Consider the following 16,623-nt stretch of genomic DNA (forward strand, 5'->3'; position numbering starts at 1 on the left):
CTCTGCGGACGAGGGTCGTGACGTGATTGTTCAATTTGTACTTTTCTGCCCTGAAAACATACAAACTGTCATACCTTTGTCTCTGTCTCCTGCAATCAGCACTTCCCCCTGCATGTCCTACTATAAATTGTGCCTCCCGCCCCTCCCCTGCTTGCCCTACTGCACCTTCTGCCTATCCCCTGCCTGCCCTTCTTGCGCCACCTGCCTCCCCCTCCTGCTCTTCTTGCGCCTCCTGCCTCTCTCTCTCTTTCTCTCCCCCCCCCCCCCCCGAGCCCTTCTTGAGCTTCCTGCCTCCCCCACCCGCTTTTCTTGCACCTCCTGCCTCTCCCCCGCCTGCCCTTCTTGTGCCTCCTGCCTCTCCCCCCGCCCTTCTTGTGCCTCCTGCCTCTCCCCCACCTGCCCTTCATGCGCCTCCTACCTGTACATTTTATGGTCTTGCCTTATTACCTGCTTCTTCCCATTCCTGCCTCTAATGTATCTCCTGCTTCTTCCCTGCCTGCCCTTCTTGCAACTCCTATCTCTACACTACTGCATATGGTCTTGTCTCATTACTTGCGTCTCCCCCGCCTGCCCTTCTTCCGCCTCCTGCCTCTCCTCCGCCTGCCCTTCTTGTGCCTCCTGCTTGCCCTTCCTGCATCTCCTACGTCTACATTTTATGGTCTTGCCTTATTACCTGCTTGTTCCCATTCTTGCCTCTAATGTATCTCCTGCTTATTCCCTGTCTGTCCTTCTTACAACTCCTATCTCTACATTACTGTATATGGTCTTGTCTCATTACCTGCCTCTCCCCTGCCTGCCCTTCCTGCACCCTCTAGCTCTACCCTGCAAGGTCTTCTCTCATTGCCTGCCTCTCCCCTGCCTCATTGCCCGCCTACGTCTCCCCTGTCCCCTGCCTCGCATCACCTGCCTCTTTGCATGCCTCTGTATTCTCTCCTTACACCACAACAAAACATACTGCCCCTCTTCCCTGACTCAGCGTCTGAGTTCACACCTGTAACCTTTCTAGCTGTTTGTACTAATTGAATCCTTCCTTTTAATGATTTTATTCTTTTACTTAGATTCCCAATGTCCCTTTTATATTCCGCGTTTCTCTCCTCAGCTGTTTTCCCTCAGTCAGCGTGACTGGTATATTTTATGGCTATAGAAGAGAAAGAAACAACAAAGACTATTTAATAATAAGATATCACAGAATAATACATACAATGTAAATCACAGGGCCAGTGAATGACCTATAATAAGCAGACATGACCACTGTAATTATAGCTTCTGCGGTATAATAAATCCCTGGTTTCTTGCTGGACTGGGTAATAACAATAATGCGATACCACCAAACCACGTTTATTGCTTCGGATTAAGTGTAATTCATCTATTAACCGCGTTGCGTCTTGGCTGTATGAGCATATATTTCTTTGCAGCGATTTATTATACCACAGAAGCTAGAATTAGCATCGTTCTGTTTTCTAATTGTAAGTTTATGTTGTATTCACTGTCTGTGAGATTTATATTGTATTTGTTATTTTGTGATATTTTATTATTCAAAATTATTAAATAGTTTTGTTGTTTCTTCCTATTGGAAATTGAATGTTAAGCTGGGTACATAATGGGACAGTGCATCAGCGGACCCGAAGTTGCGTCGACAGAGCGGCCGACCCAGGTAAGCATACACACTTACCGATTGGCCGCTCGATAGGTCATCCCTGTGTCACATCTGGGCGTTCCCTGCAGCAAATGTATGGGCGAACCACCCGTACACACAGCCAGATGCGCTGATACATCTGCAGATAGATCGCCCATTGGCTGGGCTGCAGAGCTGACGCAATATATCAGGGGTGCCTATCTGCTAGCGATATATTGACCGTTCAATTTAACGGCCCCTATTTCTCTATCGTCCTAGTGGATGCTGGGGTTCCTGAAAGGACCATGGGGAATAGCGGCTCCGCAGGAGACAGGGCACAAAAGTAAAGCTTTACGATCAGGTGGTGTGCACTGGCTCCTCCCCCTATGACCCTCCTCCAAGCCTCAGTTAGATTTTTGTGCCCGGCCGAGAAGGGTGCAATCTAGGTGGCTCTCCTAAAGAGCTGCTTAGAAAAGTTTAGCTTAGGTTTTTTATTTTACAGTGAGTCCTGCTGGCAACAGGATCACTGCAACGAGGGACTTAGGGGAGAAGAAGTGAACTCACCTGCGTGCAGGATGGATTGGCTTCTTGGCTACTGGACATTAGCTCCAGAGGGACGATCACAGGTACAGCCTGGATGGTCACCGGAGCCTCGCCGCCGGCCCCCTTGCAGATGCTGAAAGAAGAGGTCCAGAATCGGCGGCAGAAGACTCCTCAGTCTTCTAAAGGTAGCGCACAGCACTGCAGCTGTGCGCCATTTTCCTCTCAGCACACTTCACACGGCAGTCACTGAGGGTGCAGGGCGCTGGGAGGGGGGCGCCCTGGGAGGCAAATGAAAACCTAATTTGGCTAAAAATACCTCACATATAGCCTCCGGGGGCTGTATGGAGATATTTAACCCCTGCCAGAATCCACTAAAGAGCGGGAGACGAGCCCGCCGAAAAAGGGGCAGGGCCTATCTCCTCAGCACACAGCGCCATTTTCCTTACACAGCTCCGCTGGTCAGGACGGCTCCCAGGCTCTCCCCTGCACTGCACTACAGAAACAGGGTAAAAAAGAGAGGGGGGGGCAAAATTGTGGCAAAAATATATTATTAAAGCAGCTATACAGGGAGCACTTATTATAAGGCTATCCCTGTCATATATAGCGCTTTTGGTGTGTGCTGGCAAACTCTCCCTCTGTCTCCCCAAAGGGCTAGTGGGGTCCTGTCTTCGTTAAGAGCATTCCCTGTGTGTCTGCTGTGTGTCGGTACGTGTGTGTCGACATGTATGAGGACGATATTGGTGTGGAGGCGGAGCAATTGCCAAATATGGGGATGTCACCTCCTAGGGGGTCGACACCAGAATGGATGCCTTTATTTATGGAATTACGGGATAGTGTCAACACGCTAAAGCAGTCGTTTGACGACATGAGACGGCCGGACAATCAATTAGTGCCTGTCCAGGCGCCTCAAACACCGTCAGGGGCTGTAAAACGCCCTTTGCCTCAGTCGGTCGACACAGACCCAGACACAGGCACTGATTCTAGTGGTGACGGTGACGAATCAACCGTATTTTCCAGTAGGGCCACACGTTATATGATTTTGGCAATGAAGGAGGCGTTACATATAGCTGATACTACAGGTACCACTAAACAGGGTATTATGTGGGGTGTGAAAAAACTACCTATAGTTTTTCCTGAATCAGAAGAATTAAATGAGGTGTGTGATGAAGCGTGGGTTGCCCCCGATAAAAAAATGCTAATTTCAAAGAAGTTATTGGCTTTATACCCTTTCCCGCCAGAGGTTAGGGCGCGCTGGGAAACACCTCCTAGGGTGGACAAGGCGCTCACACGCTTATCAAAACAAGTGGCGTTACCCTCTCCTGAGACGGCCGCACTTAAAGATCCAGCAGATAGGAGGATGGAAAATATCCAAAAAAGTATATACACACATACAGGTGTTATACTACGACCAGCTATAGCGACAGCCTGGATGTGCAGTGCTGGGGTAGCTTGGTCAGAGTCCCTGATTGAAAATATTGATACCCTGGATAGGGACAATGTTTTACTGTCTTTAGAGCAAATAAAGGATGCATTTCTTTATATGCGTGATGCACAGAGGGATATCTGCACACTGGCATCACGGGTAAGTGCTATGTCCATTTCGGCCAGAAGAAGTTTATGGACGCGACAGTGGTCAGGCGATGCGGACTCAAAACGGCATATGGAAGTTTTGCCGTATAAAGGGGAGGAGTTATTTGGAGTCGGTCTATCGGATTTGGTGGCCACGGCTACAGCCGGGAAATCCACCTTTTTACCTCAAGTCACTCCCCAACAGAAAAAGACACCGACTTTTCAACCGCAGCCCTTTCGTTCCTTTAAAAACAAGAGAGCAAAGGGATATTCATATCTGCCACGAGGCAGAGGAAGGGGGAAGAGACAGCAACAGGCAGCTCCTTCCCAGGAACAGAAGCCCTCCCCCGCTTCTACAAAAGCCTCAGCATGACGCTGGGGCTTCTCAAGCGGACTCAGGGGCGGTGGGGGGTCGTCTCAAGAATTTCAGCGCGCAGTGGGCTCACTCGCAGGTAGATCCCTGGATCCTGCAGATAATATCTCAGGGGTACAGGTTAGAACTAGAGACGAATCCACCTCGTCGTTTCCTGAAGTCTGCTTTACCAATGTCCCCCTTCGACAGGGTGACGGTCTTGGAAGCCATTCACAAGCTGTACTCTCAGCAGGTGATAGTCAAGGTACCTCTTTTACAACAAGGAAAGGGGTATTATTCCACTCTATTTGTGGTACCGAAGCCGGATGGCTCGGTAAGACCTATTCTAAATCTGAAGTCCTTGAACCTGTACATAAAGAAGTTCAAGTTCAAGATGGAGTCACTCAGAGCAGTGATAGCGAACCTGGAAGAAGGGGACTTTATGGTATCCTTGGACATCAAGGATGCGTATCTCCACGTTCCAATTTACCCCTCACACCAGGGGTACCTCAGGTTCGTCGTACAGAACTGTCACTATCAGTTTCAGACGCTGCCGTTCGGATTGTCCACGGCACCTCGGGTCTTTACCAAGGTAATGGCCGAGATGATGATTCTTCTTCGAAGAAAAGGCGTATTAATTATCCCATACTTGGACGATCTCCTAATAAGGGCAAGGTCCAGAGAACAGCTAGAGATGGGATTAGCACTGTCTCAAGAAGTGCTAAAACAGCACGGGTGGATTCTGAATATTCCAAAATCCCAGTTAATTCCGACAACACGTCTGTTGTTCCTAGGGATGATTCTGGACACGGTTCAGAAAAAGGTTTTTCTCCCGGAGGAAAAAGCCAAGGAGTTATCCGAGCTTGTCAGGAACCTCCTAAAACCAGGAAAGGTGTCTGTACATCAATGCACAAGAGTCCTGGGAAAAATGGTGGCTTCTTACGAAGCAATTCCATTCGGCAGATTCCACGCAAGAATTTTCCAGAGGGATCTGTTGGACAAATGGTCAGGGTCGCATCTTCAGATGCACCAGCGGATAACCCTGTCTCCAAGGACAAGGGTATCTCTTCTGTGGTGGTTACAGAGTGCTCATCTATTGGAGGGCCGCAGATTCGGCATACAGGATTGGATCCTGGTGACCACGGACGCCAGCCTGAGAGGCTGGGGAGCAGTCGCACAAGGAAGAAACTTCCAGGGAGTGTGGACGAGCCTGGAAACGTCTCTTCACATAAACATTCTGGAACTAAGAGCAATCTACAATGCTCTAAGCCAGGCAGAACCTCTGCTTCAGGGAAAGCCGGTGTTGATCCAGTCGGACAACATCACGGCAGTCGCCCATGTGAACAGACAGGGCGGCACAAGAAGCAGGAGTGCAATGGCAGAAGCTGCAAGGATTCTTCGCTGGGCGGAAAATCATGTGATAGCACTGTCAGCAGTGTTCATCCCGGGAGTGGACAACTGGGAAGCAGACTTCCTCAGCAGACACGACCTTCACCCGGGAGAGTGGGGACTTCATCCAGAAGTTTTCCACATGCTGGTAACCCGTTGGGAAAGACCAATGGTGGACATGATGGCGTCTCGCCTCAACAAAAAACTGGACAGGTATTGCGCCAGGTCAAGAGATCCGCAGGCAATAGCTGTGGACGCGCTGGTAACGCCTTGGGTGTACCAGTCGGTATATGTGTTTCCTCCTCTGCCTCTCATACCAAAAGTATTGAGAATTATACGGCAAAGAGGCGTAAGAACGATACTAGTGGTTCCGGATTGGCCAAGAAGAACTTGGTACCCGGAACTTCAAGAGATGATCACGGAAGATCCGTGGCCTCTACCTCTGAGAAGGGACTTGCTTCAGCAGGGTCCCTGTCTGTTTCAAGACTTACCGCGGCTGCGTTTGACGGCATGGCGGTTGAACGCCGGATCCTAAAGGAAAAAGGCATGCCGGAAGAAGTCATTCCTACTTTGATTAAAGCACGGAAGGAAGTAACATCGCAACATTATCACCGCATTTGGCGAAAATATGTTGCGTGGTGCGAGGATCGGAGTGCTCCGACGGAGGAATTTCAACTGGGTCGATTCCTACATTTCCTGCAATCAGGATTGTCTATGGGTCTCAAATTGGGATCTATTAAGGTTCAAATTTCGGCCCTGTCGATTTTCTTCCAGAAAGAATTGGCTTCAGTTCCTGAAGTCCAGACTTTTGTTAAGGGAGTGCTGCATATACAGCCTCCTGTGGTGCCCCCAGTGGCACCGTGGGATCTCAATGTTGTTTTGGACTTTCTCAAATCTCATTGGTTTGAACCACTAAATAATGTGGATTTGAAATATCTCACATGGAAAGTGACCATGCTACTAGCCCTGGCTTCGGCCAGGAGAGTGTCAGAACTGGCAGCTTTATCTTACAAAAGCCCATATCTGATTTTCCATTCGGACAGGGCAGAACTGCGGACTCGTCCGCATTTTCTCCCTAAGGTGGTGTCAGCATTTCATCTGAACCAGCCTATTGTAGTGCCTGCGGCTACAAGTGACTTGGAGGACTCCAAGTTACTGGATGTTGTCAGAGCATTGAAAATATATATTGCAAGGACAGCTGGAGTCAGAAAATCTGACTCGTTGTTTATATTGTATGCACCCAACAAGATGGGTGCTCCTGCGTCTAAGCAGACGATTGCTCGTTGGATCTGTAGCACAATCCAACTTGCACATTCTGTGGCAGGCCTGCCACAGCCTAAATCTGTAAAGGCCCACTCCACAAGGAAGGTGGGCTCATCTTGGGCGGCTGCCCGAGGGGTCTCGGCATTACAACTTTGCCGAGCAGCTACGTGGTCAGGGGAGAACACGTTTGTAAAATTTTACAAATTTGATACTCTGGCTAAGGTGGACCTGGAGTTCTCTCATTCGGTGCTGCAGAGTCATCCGCACTCTCCCGCCCGTTTGGGAGCTTTGGTATAATCCCCATGGTCCTTTCAGGAACCCCAGCATCCACTAGGACGATAGAGAAAATAAGAATTTACTTACCGATAATTCTATTTCTCGGAGTCCGTAGTGGATGCTGGGCGCCCATCCCAAGTGCGGATTATCTGCAATAATTGTACATGGTTATTGTTAACTAATTCGGGTTATTGTTGTAGGGAGCCATCTTTTAGAGGCTCTTCTGTTATCATACTGTTAACTGGGTTTATATCACAGGTTGTACGGTGTGATTGGTGTGGCTGGTATGAGTCTTACCCGGGATTCATAAATCCTTCCTTATTGTGTACGCTCGTCCGGGCACAGTACCTAACTGAGGCTTGGAGGAGGGTCATAGGGGGAGGAGCCAGTGCACACCACCTGATCGTAAAGCTTTACTTTTGTGCCCTGTCTCCTGCGGAGCCGCTATTCCCCATGGTCCTTTCAGGAACCCCAGCATCCACTACGGACTCCGAGAAATAGAATTATCGGTAAGTAAATTCTTATTATTGCTCAGTATGTACCCAACGTTACTGTTCCCCTTTTTGCTATAAGTGGCAGTTTGCCAGATTAATTGCCCCAGGTCTTTGTGTCCAATGTTGCCCGTGTTGTGGGTTACAGAAACATAGAAACATAGAAACATAGAATTTGTCGGCAGATAAGAACCACTTGGCCCATCTAGTCTGCCCCTTTTTTTTTTTTTTTATATATTATTTTTTTTTATCACTAACCTTATTTGATCCTTATTTCTTTGTAAGGATATCCTTATGTCTATCCCATGCATGTTTAAATTGCTCTACTGTCTTAGCCTCTACCACCTCTGATGGGAGGCTATTCCACTTGTCCACTACCCTTTCTGTGAAATAATTTTTCCGCAAATTTCCCCTGAACCTCCCCCCCTCCAGTCTCAGTGCATGTCCTCGTGTCCTATTGCTTCTCTTCATTTGGAGAATGTTTCCCTCCTGGACTTTGTTAAAACCCTTCATATATTTGAAAGTTTCTATCATGTCCCCCCTTTCTCTTCTCTGCTCCAAACTATACATATTGAGATTTCTTAGTCTTTCTGGGTATGTTTTGTGATGTAGGCCATGCACCATTTTAGTTGCCCTCCTTTGTACAGTTTCTAATGTATTAATATCCTTTTGAAGATATGGCCTCCAGAACTGAATACAGTATTCTAGATGAGGCCGTACCAATGACCTATACAGTGGCATTATTACTTCTTTCTTTCTGCTGCTGATTCCTCTCCCAATGCAGCCAAGCATCTGACTAGAAGACTCTGGTGTAGCCTTCTGTAAAAGCCCCTACGGCTATACACTTTTTAGTAGTCTGAACCCTATGTCTCCTTATGATGAGGGGTAACTATGGCTATCCAAAAAGTGTGACGTACACAACAATTGCACATGGCAACAATGGTCAGAGTCTTGTTTGTGCATTTAATCTATTGTCTGGGGCTTTGAATGTAAATACAGTTATACCACTTTCAGACAGAAAAATCTCAAAATCCTGTGTTTTTCCCTAATTTGTGAATCCGGGAAAAACCTGGGTTACAGTTCCTAACCCCCTTTTCATATAGCACATTTAACCCGGATTATTCCCGGGTAGACCCCTTTCAGACAGAACCTGTGTCAGCCCTGCAATAGGCTGTGTGTCATAAGAAATGGACTGTCTTGATGGCACACAGAGATGAAGTCATGAAAAGTGGGTGGGGACTACTCACTGCATTGCATTATGTTGCTGTTGGCCAACATTGGTGTACACTGTGGCGTTCTTCACTACCCCAGTGATCTGCTTCCGGATCTCCTCCTCTCCTCTAACAGCAAGCAGCTCCCAGATCCCTTCCTCCTTCCAGTGCGCCATGCTGTCTCTCTCCATCTCCCCTGCAGCACAATTGTGACCTTAGACACCAGCGCCACGCCCGCTCAGCCAATCGGAGAGACCCTGCTGCTCAGCCCATCAGCCAGGGCTCCGCCAGCTCAGCCAATAAGCGCTGTTAACCGCAACCCGTTTCTAAAGTCCCGGGTTGGACCCTTCCAGACAGCCGGCAACCCATGTAAGGTACGTGATAACCCAGGTAAAAACCTGTGTAGAAGTACCGGGAATTGAGTCCCGTGCCTTGAAATTACCGGGTTGTTTTCTCTGTCTGAAAGGGGTATAACTAACAACTCCTGTTTGCGAATTCTGTTCTTCCTTGTAAACACGTGTCCTCTTATCACCCCGCAGGAGGACTGGGTCAGTTGGGAGTTGGACTCGCCAAACTGCTGAGGTACGGTCACCAGGCACTTTTGTACTAGTTATTTTGCTTTATTTAAAGGAAATTCTAACCTTAGTTAAACATAAGACCCCCAACCCATTATACCCAAAGAGTAAAAAATAAAAATTGAAGATTCACAAACTTTTACAAAACCCAGAGTCTTCATCTTGAACTGTGAATTAGTCAATACGATTTTATTTTATATTTATAGTCAGATAGGTGAAAATATCTTCTTAAAGCTGACCTCATTCGCACACTTCAAAAAACCAATAGAAAATGAGCAAAGCGGGTAGTCCTTGGGACTTCCCTCCACAGATAGCCAATCACAAGTGGGTTCCCACTATGTCCATTTGTGAGTGGCTGCTGGTAAATACAGTGTCCACTGGGGGGGGTCACAATTTTGTTAATTGTCATGTGTGGTTGGTAAGGCACCTAGCAAATTCAAAGCAGGTGCCTTGCAGCCTCTTGGAGAAAGTTCTCCCCCAATCCACCCCATCCACTTATAGAGCTGCAATGGCAACACGCCTGCCTAGCATTAATATAATCTAACCGTGGCACCATATGCAACATTAACATTTGCACTGAATGGTGGATAATATTACACAGTCCTATTTAGGTTTAATGTAAAGTCTTCTATAGGTGCATCTTTTTGGTCTCTACATTTATGCAGTGTAAGACTGTGACTATTTCGGGTTTCTGTTCCTAGGAAACAATTTGGGAAGAATAACGTTATTCTATCTGACATCCGGAAGCCTCCAGACCACGTCTTCTATAGCGGTAAGAGACGCTGCGCTGTATTCTGATTGTCTATTAGGCAGTCCTGTAAAGATATAATTTAATTATTGAATGGAGAACAGGTTCTGCTTATGGGGTACATTTACTAAGCAGTGATAAGAGCGGAGAAGTGAGCCAGTGGAGAAGTTGCCCATGGCAACCAATCAGCACTGAAGTAACATCTATAATTTGCATACTATAAAATGATACAGAGCTGCTGATTGGTTGATGGAGGAATTCATCCACTGGCTCACTTCTCCGCTCTTATCACTGCTTAGTAAATGTACCCCTATGTCTGCTGTATTCTACTGTTGGAATAAATCCTATGTGGACTTGCAAAGTCAGGCAGCCGGGCTAATAGTATCCGTGAGGGCAGCAGCCCTCTGGATAACACAGCGAGATTTCCCAGCTGATCATTAGTCTGTAGGTGAACATAAATGGAGGACCACCGGCGTTCTTGGAACTGTAGACGTACGAGATGGTTTATTGAGTAGAGTTCATAGAAACTCTCCACATTGCCAGGCAGCCTAGCTGACAGTGTAGTATAGATATGGTTAGCGTTTTATTTCCCCTTATGACCAAGCACAGTTCCAGGGTCCTAAAGTGTATGGCTTGTTTTATTCAACACACTCTAGTCTAGCTTGGAGGTTCTGTAAACAAGAGCAGTGGGGTCACTCTTATGGCTGGTCCTGCACCAGGATGTACCAGTGTATGTTTCTGTTTTTTGTTCTTTACAGATAGAGTGCACCTATTTAACAAAAGCATTTCAGCAGGACCTGTGTTTTTACAGCTTACAACCTAAATCTAACACTTGCACCCAAAACAAATAATGTTTTCATTAACCATGGACCTTTCATTTCCACAGGTCCTTTCATTTATTCCGATATCTTGGACTACAAGAATCTCCGTGAAATAGTGGTGAACAATCGGATCACCTGGCTGATACACTACAGTGCTCTGTTGAGTGCGGTTGGCGAGGCGAACGTCCCCTTGGCCAGAGCGGTCAATATTACCGGTAAGACCAGTAGGCAGCTTCCTAGTGGGCCATGTGTTACTTCTACTCCTGCCGACTACGCTAATTACACTGTACGATCTACAGGTCTACACAATATACTGGACATCGCTGCAGAACATGGCCTACGTCTGTTTATACCCAGCACAATAGGGGCTTTCGGACCGACCTCTCCGAGAAACCCAACCCCTGATCTGTGTATACAGAGGCCGAGGACGATCTACGGGGTTTCTAAAGTCCATGCAGAGTTAATGGGAGAGGTATGAATTCTTCACAATGCGCTATGTCGTATGAATGTTTCGGTATTAGCTGCCCAGATAGGGTTAACTTGGCTCAAGGTTTCGCGTGTGAAACTTCAGAACATATTTATTTGGTAATGCACAGATGGAGTTCCCAACGCATGTTCTAATAGAATGGAGTATTTATACTTCACAAGGAGCGGGCTTTATGCTGATTCGGCAGTCTGCTAAAGTTAGCATGCATCTGTTGATCCAAGGGGTTATACCGGCCAAAAACTTAAGTCTCTGGCTGGAAGTAAACACATCATTTCCTAATGGGAGTCCTTGCTTGATGCTGGTTATTTGAGCCAAGGCTGTTGGAGATCAAATACAGTTTTAATTTTATTTTTACAGTATTATCACTACCGCTACGGCTTGGACTTCCGATGCCTGCGGTATCCCGGCATTATCTCGGCAGACTCCCAGCCTGGAGGAGGGACGACAGGTAAGGTGTCTCGTTGCTCGTCTAAAGGTTTGATTTACGAATGCTTCTAAAAAGGATTAGGGGAGGTGTTGACCAAAGCAACCAATCGGATTCTAGCTATTATTTTCTAGACTGGTATGAGATAAAAGGTGGAGAGAATGTGATTGGTTGGGTAGGGAAACAGCTCCACTTTTTTTGTCTGACAATTTTATGTAAATCTACCCCCTAGCCTTATAACTCATTCAGTTCAGTCGAGGGGCCTAATTGGTAAACATTTGCATACGCTATATCCGATTACATTGGCTATTTATAAACATTGCTGAAAGATTACGTTTTGCAATGAGCCCTTTACCTTAATTCTATAACTCGGACTATATCTGTTGGGTTAAATGGTGAGTCGTGAGTTACTGTGATTGTAGGAGAACACCGTCTAGACCAGGGGTTCTCGACTCCAGTCCTCAAGTACCCCCAACAGGTCATGTTTTGTGGATATCTTTAATCATATACAGATGAGTTAGTCTCTTTTGAGGGCCTCCGTAGTGATCCCACCTGCTTCCACAGACCTTCAGCCTCAAAACATGACCTTTCGGGAACACGAGGGTTGAGGTTGGGAATCTCAACCCTCAAGTTCTAGAGAACTTTTTTTTTTTTTTTTTCCTTCAGTCCAAGGACAATGAAAGTCTGCAGTTTCTCGGAACTTGAAATATATCTGGAAAGTACAGAATAAAACATAATGTAATTGGTAAAAGTTGCTTGAGGCCAAACCATATAAACTTTGTTTTCTGTAGGTGGATAACTTCTACTTGTGACAAATGGTAAACCCGGTTTCTTGGGGTCTATTTACTAAGCCTTGGACGGAGATAAAGTACAAGCCAGTCAGCTCCTAACTGCCATGTTACAAGTTGTATTTGAAAAATGACCGTTGGTTGGTACTTTTATCTCCAGACACTTTATCTCCATCCACGTAAATAGACCCCTAGTTTGTTCCAGAAACTGTGCACCCGAATAGTAATTGTCTTGCTTCTACATGTACTGTAGTACGATTGCAAGGTCTAGAACATCTAGGAAACCTTAAGTTGTCAGGGAGCAGCAATGTAAAACCTCAGCAGGAAACTTATCCATATGTGTACTTTCTCCTTATAGATTACGCAGTTCAGATATTCCATGATGCCATCAAGACTGGTAGATTTGTCTGTAACTTGAAGCCGGGCACACGTCTCCCGATGATGTACATTGATGACTGTCTGCGAGCGACGGTAGAGATGCTGGAGGCTCCGGCTGAATCTCTCACCATGAGGACCTACAACATCAACGCCATGAGCTTCAGCCCGGAGGAGCTGGCCCAGGAGGTGCATAAACACCTGCCTGAGCTGGAGGTGGTTTATGACGTGGATGCCGTCCGACAGGCTATTGGTAAGTGCAAGTTCCATAGACTGCAAAGTGGGAGGAGCTAGCTTAATTTTGTTTTAGATTGGTCGTTGACTAGGGAAAGTCCCATCGCTGGGACATCTTATGCAAAGAGGAGGCAATGCCAGGGTGAGCAGACCCATGCAACTATGGTTAGAGTGCCTTCCTCCCTTCCCCTCCCCTTCTCTTTCCCTCCACTTCTCTTCCCTCTCAAACGTTACAACTTGTTCCAGACATTTGTTCTAAATCTACCAAATTGGCCATATTTTCTAAAGTGAAATAAGGGATATATCTATCTCCTCCCATCTCCTCTCATATGGCCGGAAAAGCTAAACTGTGGTGAAAGTTGACAGGTGGCTTCCATATGCTTAAACGTGTCTTAATTCTTTCAAAGATTCAGAAGTTTGTTTTCGAAGGTTCATGAATCCTTTTTATGTATTTAAGACTCTTTGTTTCAAAACAATCAGCTGTCGATACAGTTATTGGGTTTAATTTTCTCCACCTTATGGTACGCCATCTCAAATAGGTAAAGATGTTTTCCCATGGGAAGTTACACCATTGGTCCAGGATTTGCTAGTAACCTTGTTAGTCTAACTAAAGCATTATATAGCCCATTATGACTTCCCATGTAGTAAATAATTGTGGTCCCTACGCCAGGACCCTGGGCTTGCTGAAACTAAAAGCTGCCAACTTTCAATGCAGGAGAACTGAATCCAGCTCGTAAGCCTTGTCCCTGTTCCCAGAAGTCATCTACACGTCTTCCATTGCTAATACTAATTTGTGGCTTATTTTTTGCGCTCTCTAGCTGACAGTTGGCCGATGAACTTTGATGATGGGAATGCCCGTGATGACTGGGGCTGGAAACATGAATATGACCTGCCGGAGCTGGTATCGACTATGCTTAACCATCTGAACCCCGTGTGTCGGGCTGTCCAGGCCAGCTGATTCCAACTGTAGGGACAATAATCTGATCTCCTTGTGCGTACAGGAGGTTAGACGCAAGTGTACAAGAACATTGTCTATCATGCTGTGCTGTTACAACTCTGAAGAACAAAAATATTTAATTTATAGAAGTCATTCAGTTCATTGAATGCAAGGAAACAGATGTTGCTCAATCTACACTTAGCCATTACTTGAAGCGTTTCTTGGGGCTGGTGCACCGGGACAAAACCTGCCACTCTGCAACTGTTCTATTGCAATTTCCGTAATCCTTCTGGTAGACTAGTAGTCCAACACCTATAGGTTGAGTTACAGAAACAAGGTGCTAAATTACTTTATATTTTTCCATGTCCATCTTTTTCTTCTCTTCTTGCTTGTTTCTTCATGTGATGCTAGCCTAGAATAGGAAGATTTCTGTTTCGGATAATACATTTTTGTTTGGTGTTGCATGAGGCATTTGTAGATCTTTGCCAATATGAAGGGTGGAACCAGACAGCCCGGATTGTCAAAAACGCAGCTTCTGCTGTAAACCATGGCGAGGGGAGGTTGTGCAGCGTGCAAAATTTCATCCAGGCTAATTAAATGTGTCCAAATAACAAACTAGGGCACAGGTTCTCAAACTCGGTCCTCAGGACCCCACACGGTGCATGTTTTGCAGGTCTCCTCACAGAATCACAAGTGAAATAATTAGCTCCACCTGTGGACCTTTCAAAATGTGTCAGTGAGTAATTAATACACCTGTGCACCTGCTGGGTTACCTGCAAAACATGCACTGTGTGGGGTCCTGAGGACCGAGTTTGAGAACTACTGAACTAGGGGGCAGATGTATTAACCTGTAGAAGGCATAAGGAAGTGATAAACCAGTGATATGTGCAAGGTGATAAAGGCACCAGCCAATCAGCTCCAATATGTAAATTAACAGGATCTGATTGGCTGGTGCCTTTATCACCTTGCACATATCACTGGTTTATCACTTCCTTATGCCTTCTACAGGTTAATACATATGCCCCTAGTTATTTTACATCATAGAATCAAAAACATTGAGTGGGCCGGATAAAGGTTCTTCCTCAGTGCGCCTAAATTTCTGTAAAGATGTATGTGTCTACATCGTGTGTATGTGTAGGTGTGCTCTGGAAATTCAGCTTTGTAATTTACTTAATTTAAAATGTATTTAATTTTTTTTTATCCTTGAATGTTGCTCGTTAATGTCTTATTAATGGTGGGAGCTGTTTTTATTACAGTTACATTGCACACCAATAATACCCACGTGATTGGGTGATGCATAATGTAGCTAAACTTCATTGCCCTGAAAGGCCTGTAAAAAAACAAAAACAAATTATGTTAATGCAGTGAATAAGTCTGTGTGTTCCCCCCGCAACCCCCAGGGGAATACCCCTGTAATTATGCTATTCCAATCCATTTAAATCTCATTTAGAGACCTTGTGACATAAAATGGATTTAATTTTTTTTTTTTTATTATCTAAGAACATGGGGTCTTGTTATGAGCTGGCCATCTGTTAATATGAATGTGAACAGATATATATATATACAGCCTTTGACCAAACGCGCTATCCGCCTAGAATGGAGTCTGGACACACCCACAAATTGCCTGTGAATGGGCAGTGTGTTGGCTCCACCCACAATGGGCATTAGCCCCACCCACTCATCTCGAGTCGATCTGGACAAAAACACAGACTGTATATATAACAATTCCTTTCTTATTTAAACACAAATTACAAACTTTAAAAAAAAAATAATGATCTGTTATCCAGATGTAATCTTCAATTACATGGTCCACCTTAGTCAGTCTTTTAAATGTTTTTATATACATATATTCATAGTGTTTGTATTCCTTGTTTTTACTTTTATATTCCATTGCTTCTACCTTTTTTTTGGGGAGGGGGGAGGGGTCTGGGGATGGGAAGATTTGGACTGAAGACTAATTTTGACCAGCTGCCGCCACCATACAGTGAAATTGGGCATTTTATTAATAAATATAGATATAGATATATCGAATATATATATATATATATATATATATATATATATATATATAATTTTTTTTTTTTCTCTCTCGTGACATTCTTGAACAGAAGTACTATTAAAATCTACAGTAATCTATATGACCAGTATGTCAATTTAAACTTCAAACCATATTTCCAAAGCATCAAACTATACGCTCCAATTTGAGAATAGAAACATCCAGTCCTTTAAAAACCCCTTCTGGGCGATGTTTTTGCTCTATTGTATTCCCATACTATATCTGTATAGTTAAACTGGCTTCTATAGACTATGTTATGATGTAGAGCAGAAAAGTAGCTGTGGGGCTGAGTTTCCTCTGGAATACCTCTATGATCACGGGCGGATGCTCTGCCGCATAGAAGCTGACACTCTAATTGAGACCACCTTTTATTACTTGAATAGATAATGTCAAATACTTGAAGATTCGAACATATTCTAGTGGGTTATTTTTTCTTTTTCCTCCTAGAGATAAGATCCAGAGAAAAGGT

General features: G+C 45.3%; 1 protein-coding gene across 3 annotated transcripts in view; it reads left to right on the forward strand.

Annotated features, from left to right (window-relative positions):
* The window catches only part of LOC134908879 (L-threonine 3-dehydrogenase, mitochondrial-like), a 35,317-nt gene extending 20,383 nt beyond the window's left edge, over nt 1–14,934 (forward strand). For all 3 annotated transcript variants that reach the window (XM_063915091.1, XM_063915090.1, XM_063915092.1), the window contains exons 3-9: nt 9,249–9,291; nt 9,986–10,056; nt 10,919–11,068; nt 11,153–11,325; nt 11,698–11,788; nt 12,911–13,180; nt 13,980–14,934. In XM_063915091.1, the coding sequence (XP_063771161.1) occupies nt 9,249–9,291; nt 9,986–10,056; nt 10,919–11,068; nt 11,153–11,325; nt 11,698–11,788; nt 12,911–13,180; nt 13,980–14,119 (938 nt within the window). In that variant the 3' untranslated portion in view covers nt 14,120–14,934. The remainder of the gene's footprint in view (nt 1–9,248; nt 9,292–9,985; nt 10,057–10,918; nt 11,069–11,152; nt 11,326–11,697; nt 11,789–12,910; nt 13,181–13,979) is intronic.
* Nucleotides 14,935–16,623: the final 1,689 nt, after the last annotated feature.

Source organism: Pseudophryne corroboree, chromosome 4 (genome assembly GCF_028390025.1).
Source record: "Pseudophryne corroboree isolate aPseCor3 chromosome 4, aPseCor3.hap2, whole genome shotgun sequence".
Lineage (NCBI taxonomy): Eukaryota > Metazoa > Chordata > Amphibia > Anura > Myobatrachidae > Pseudophryne > Pseudophryne corroboree.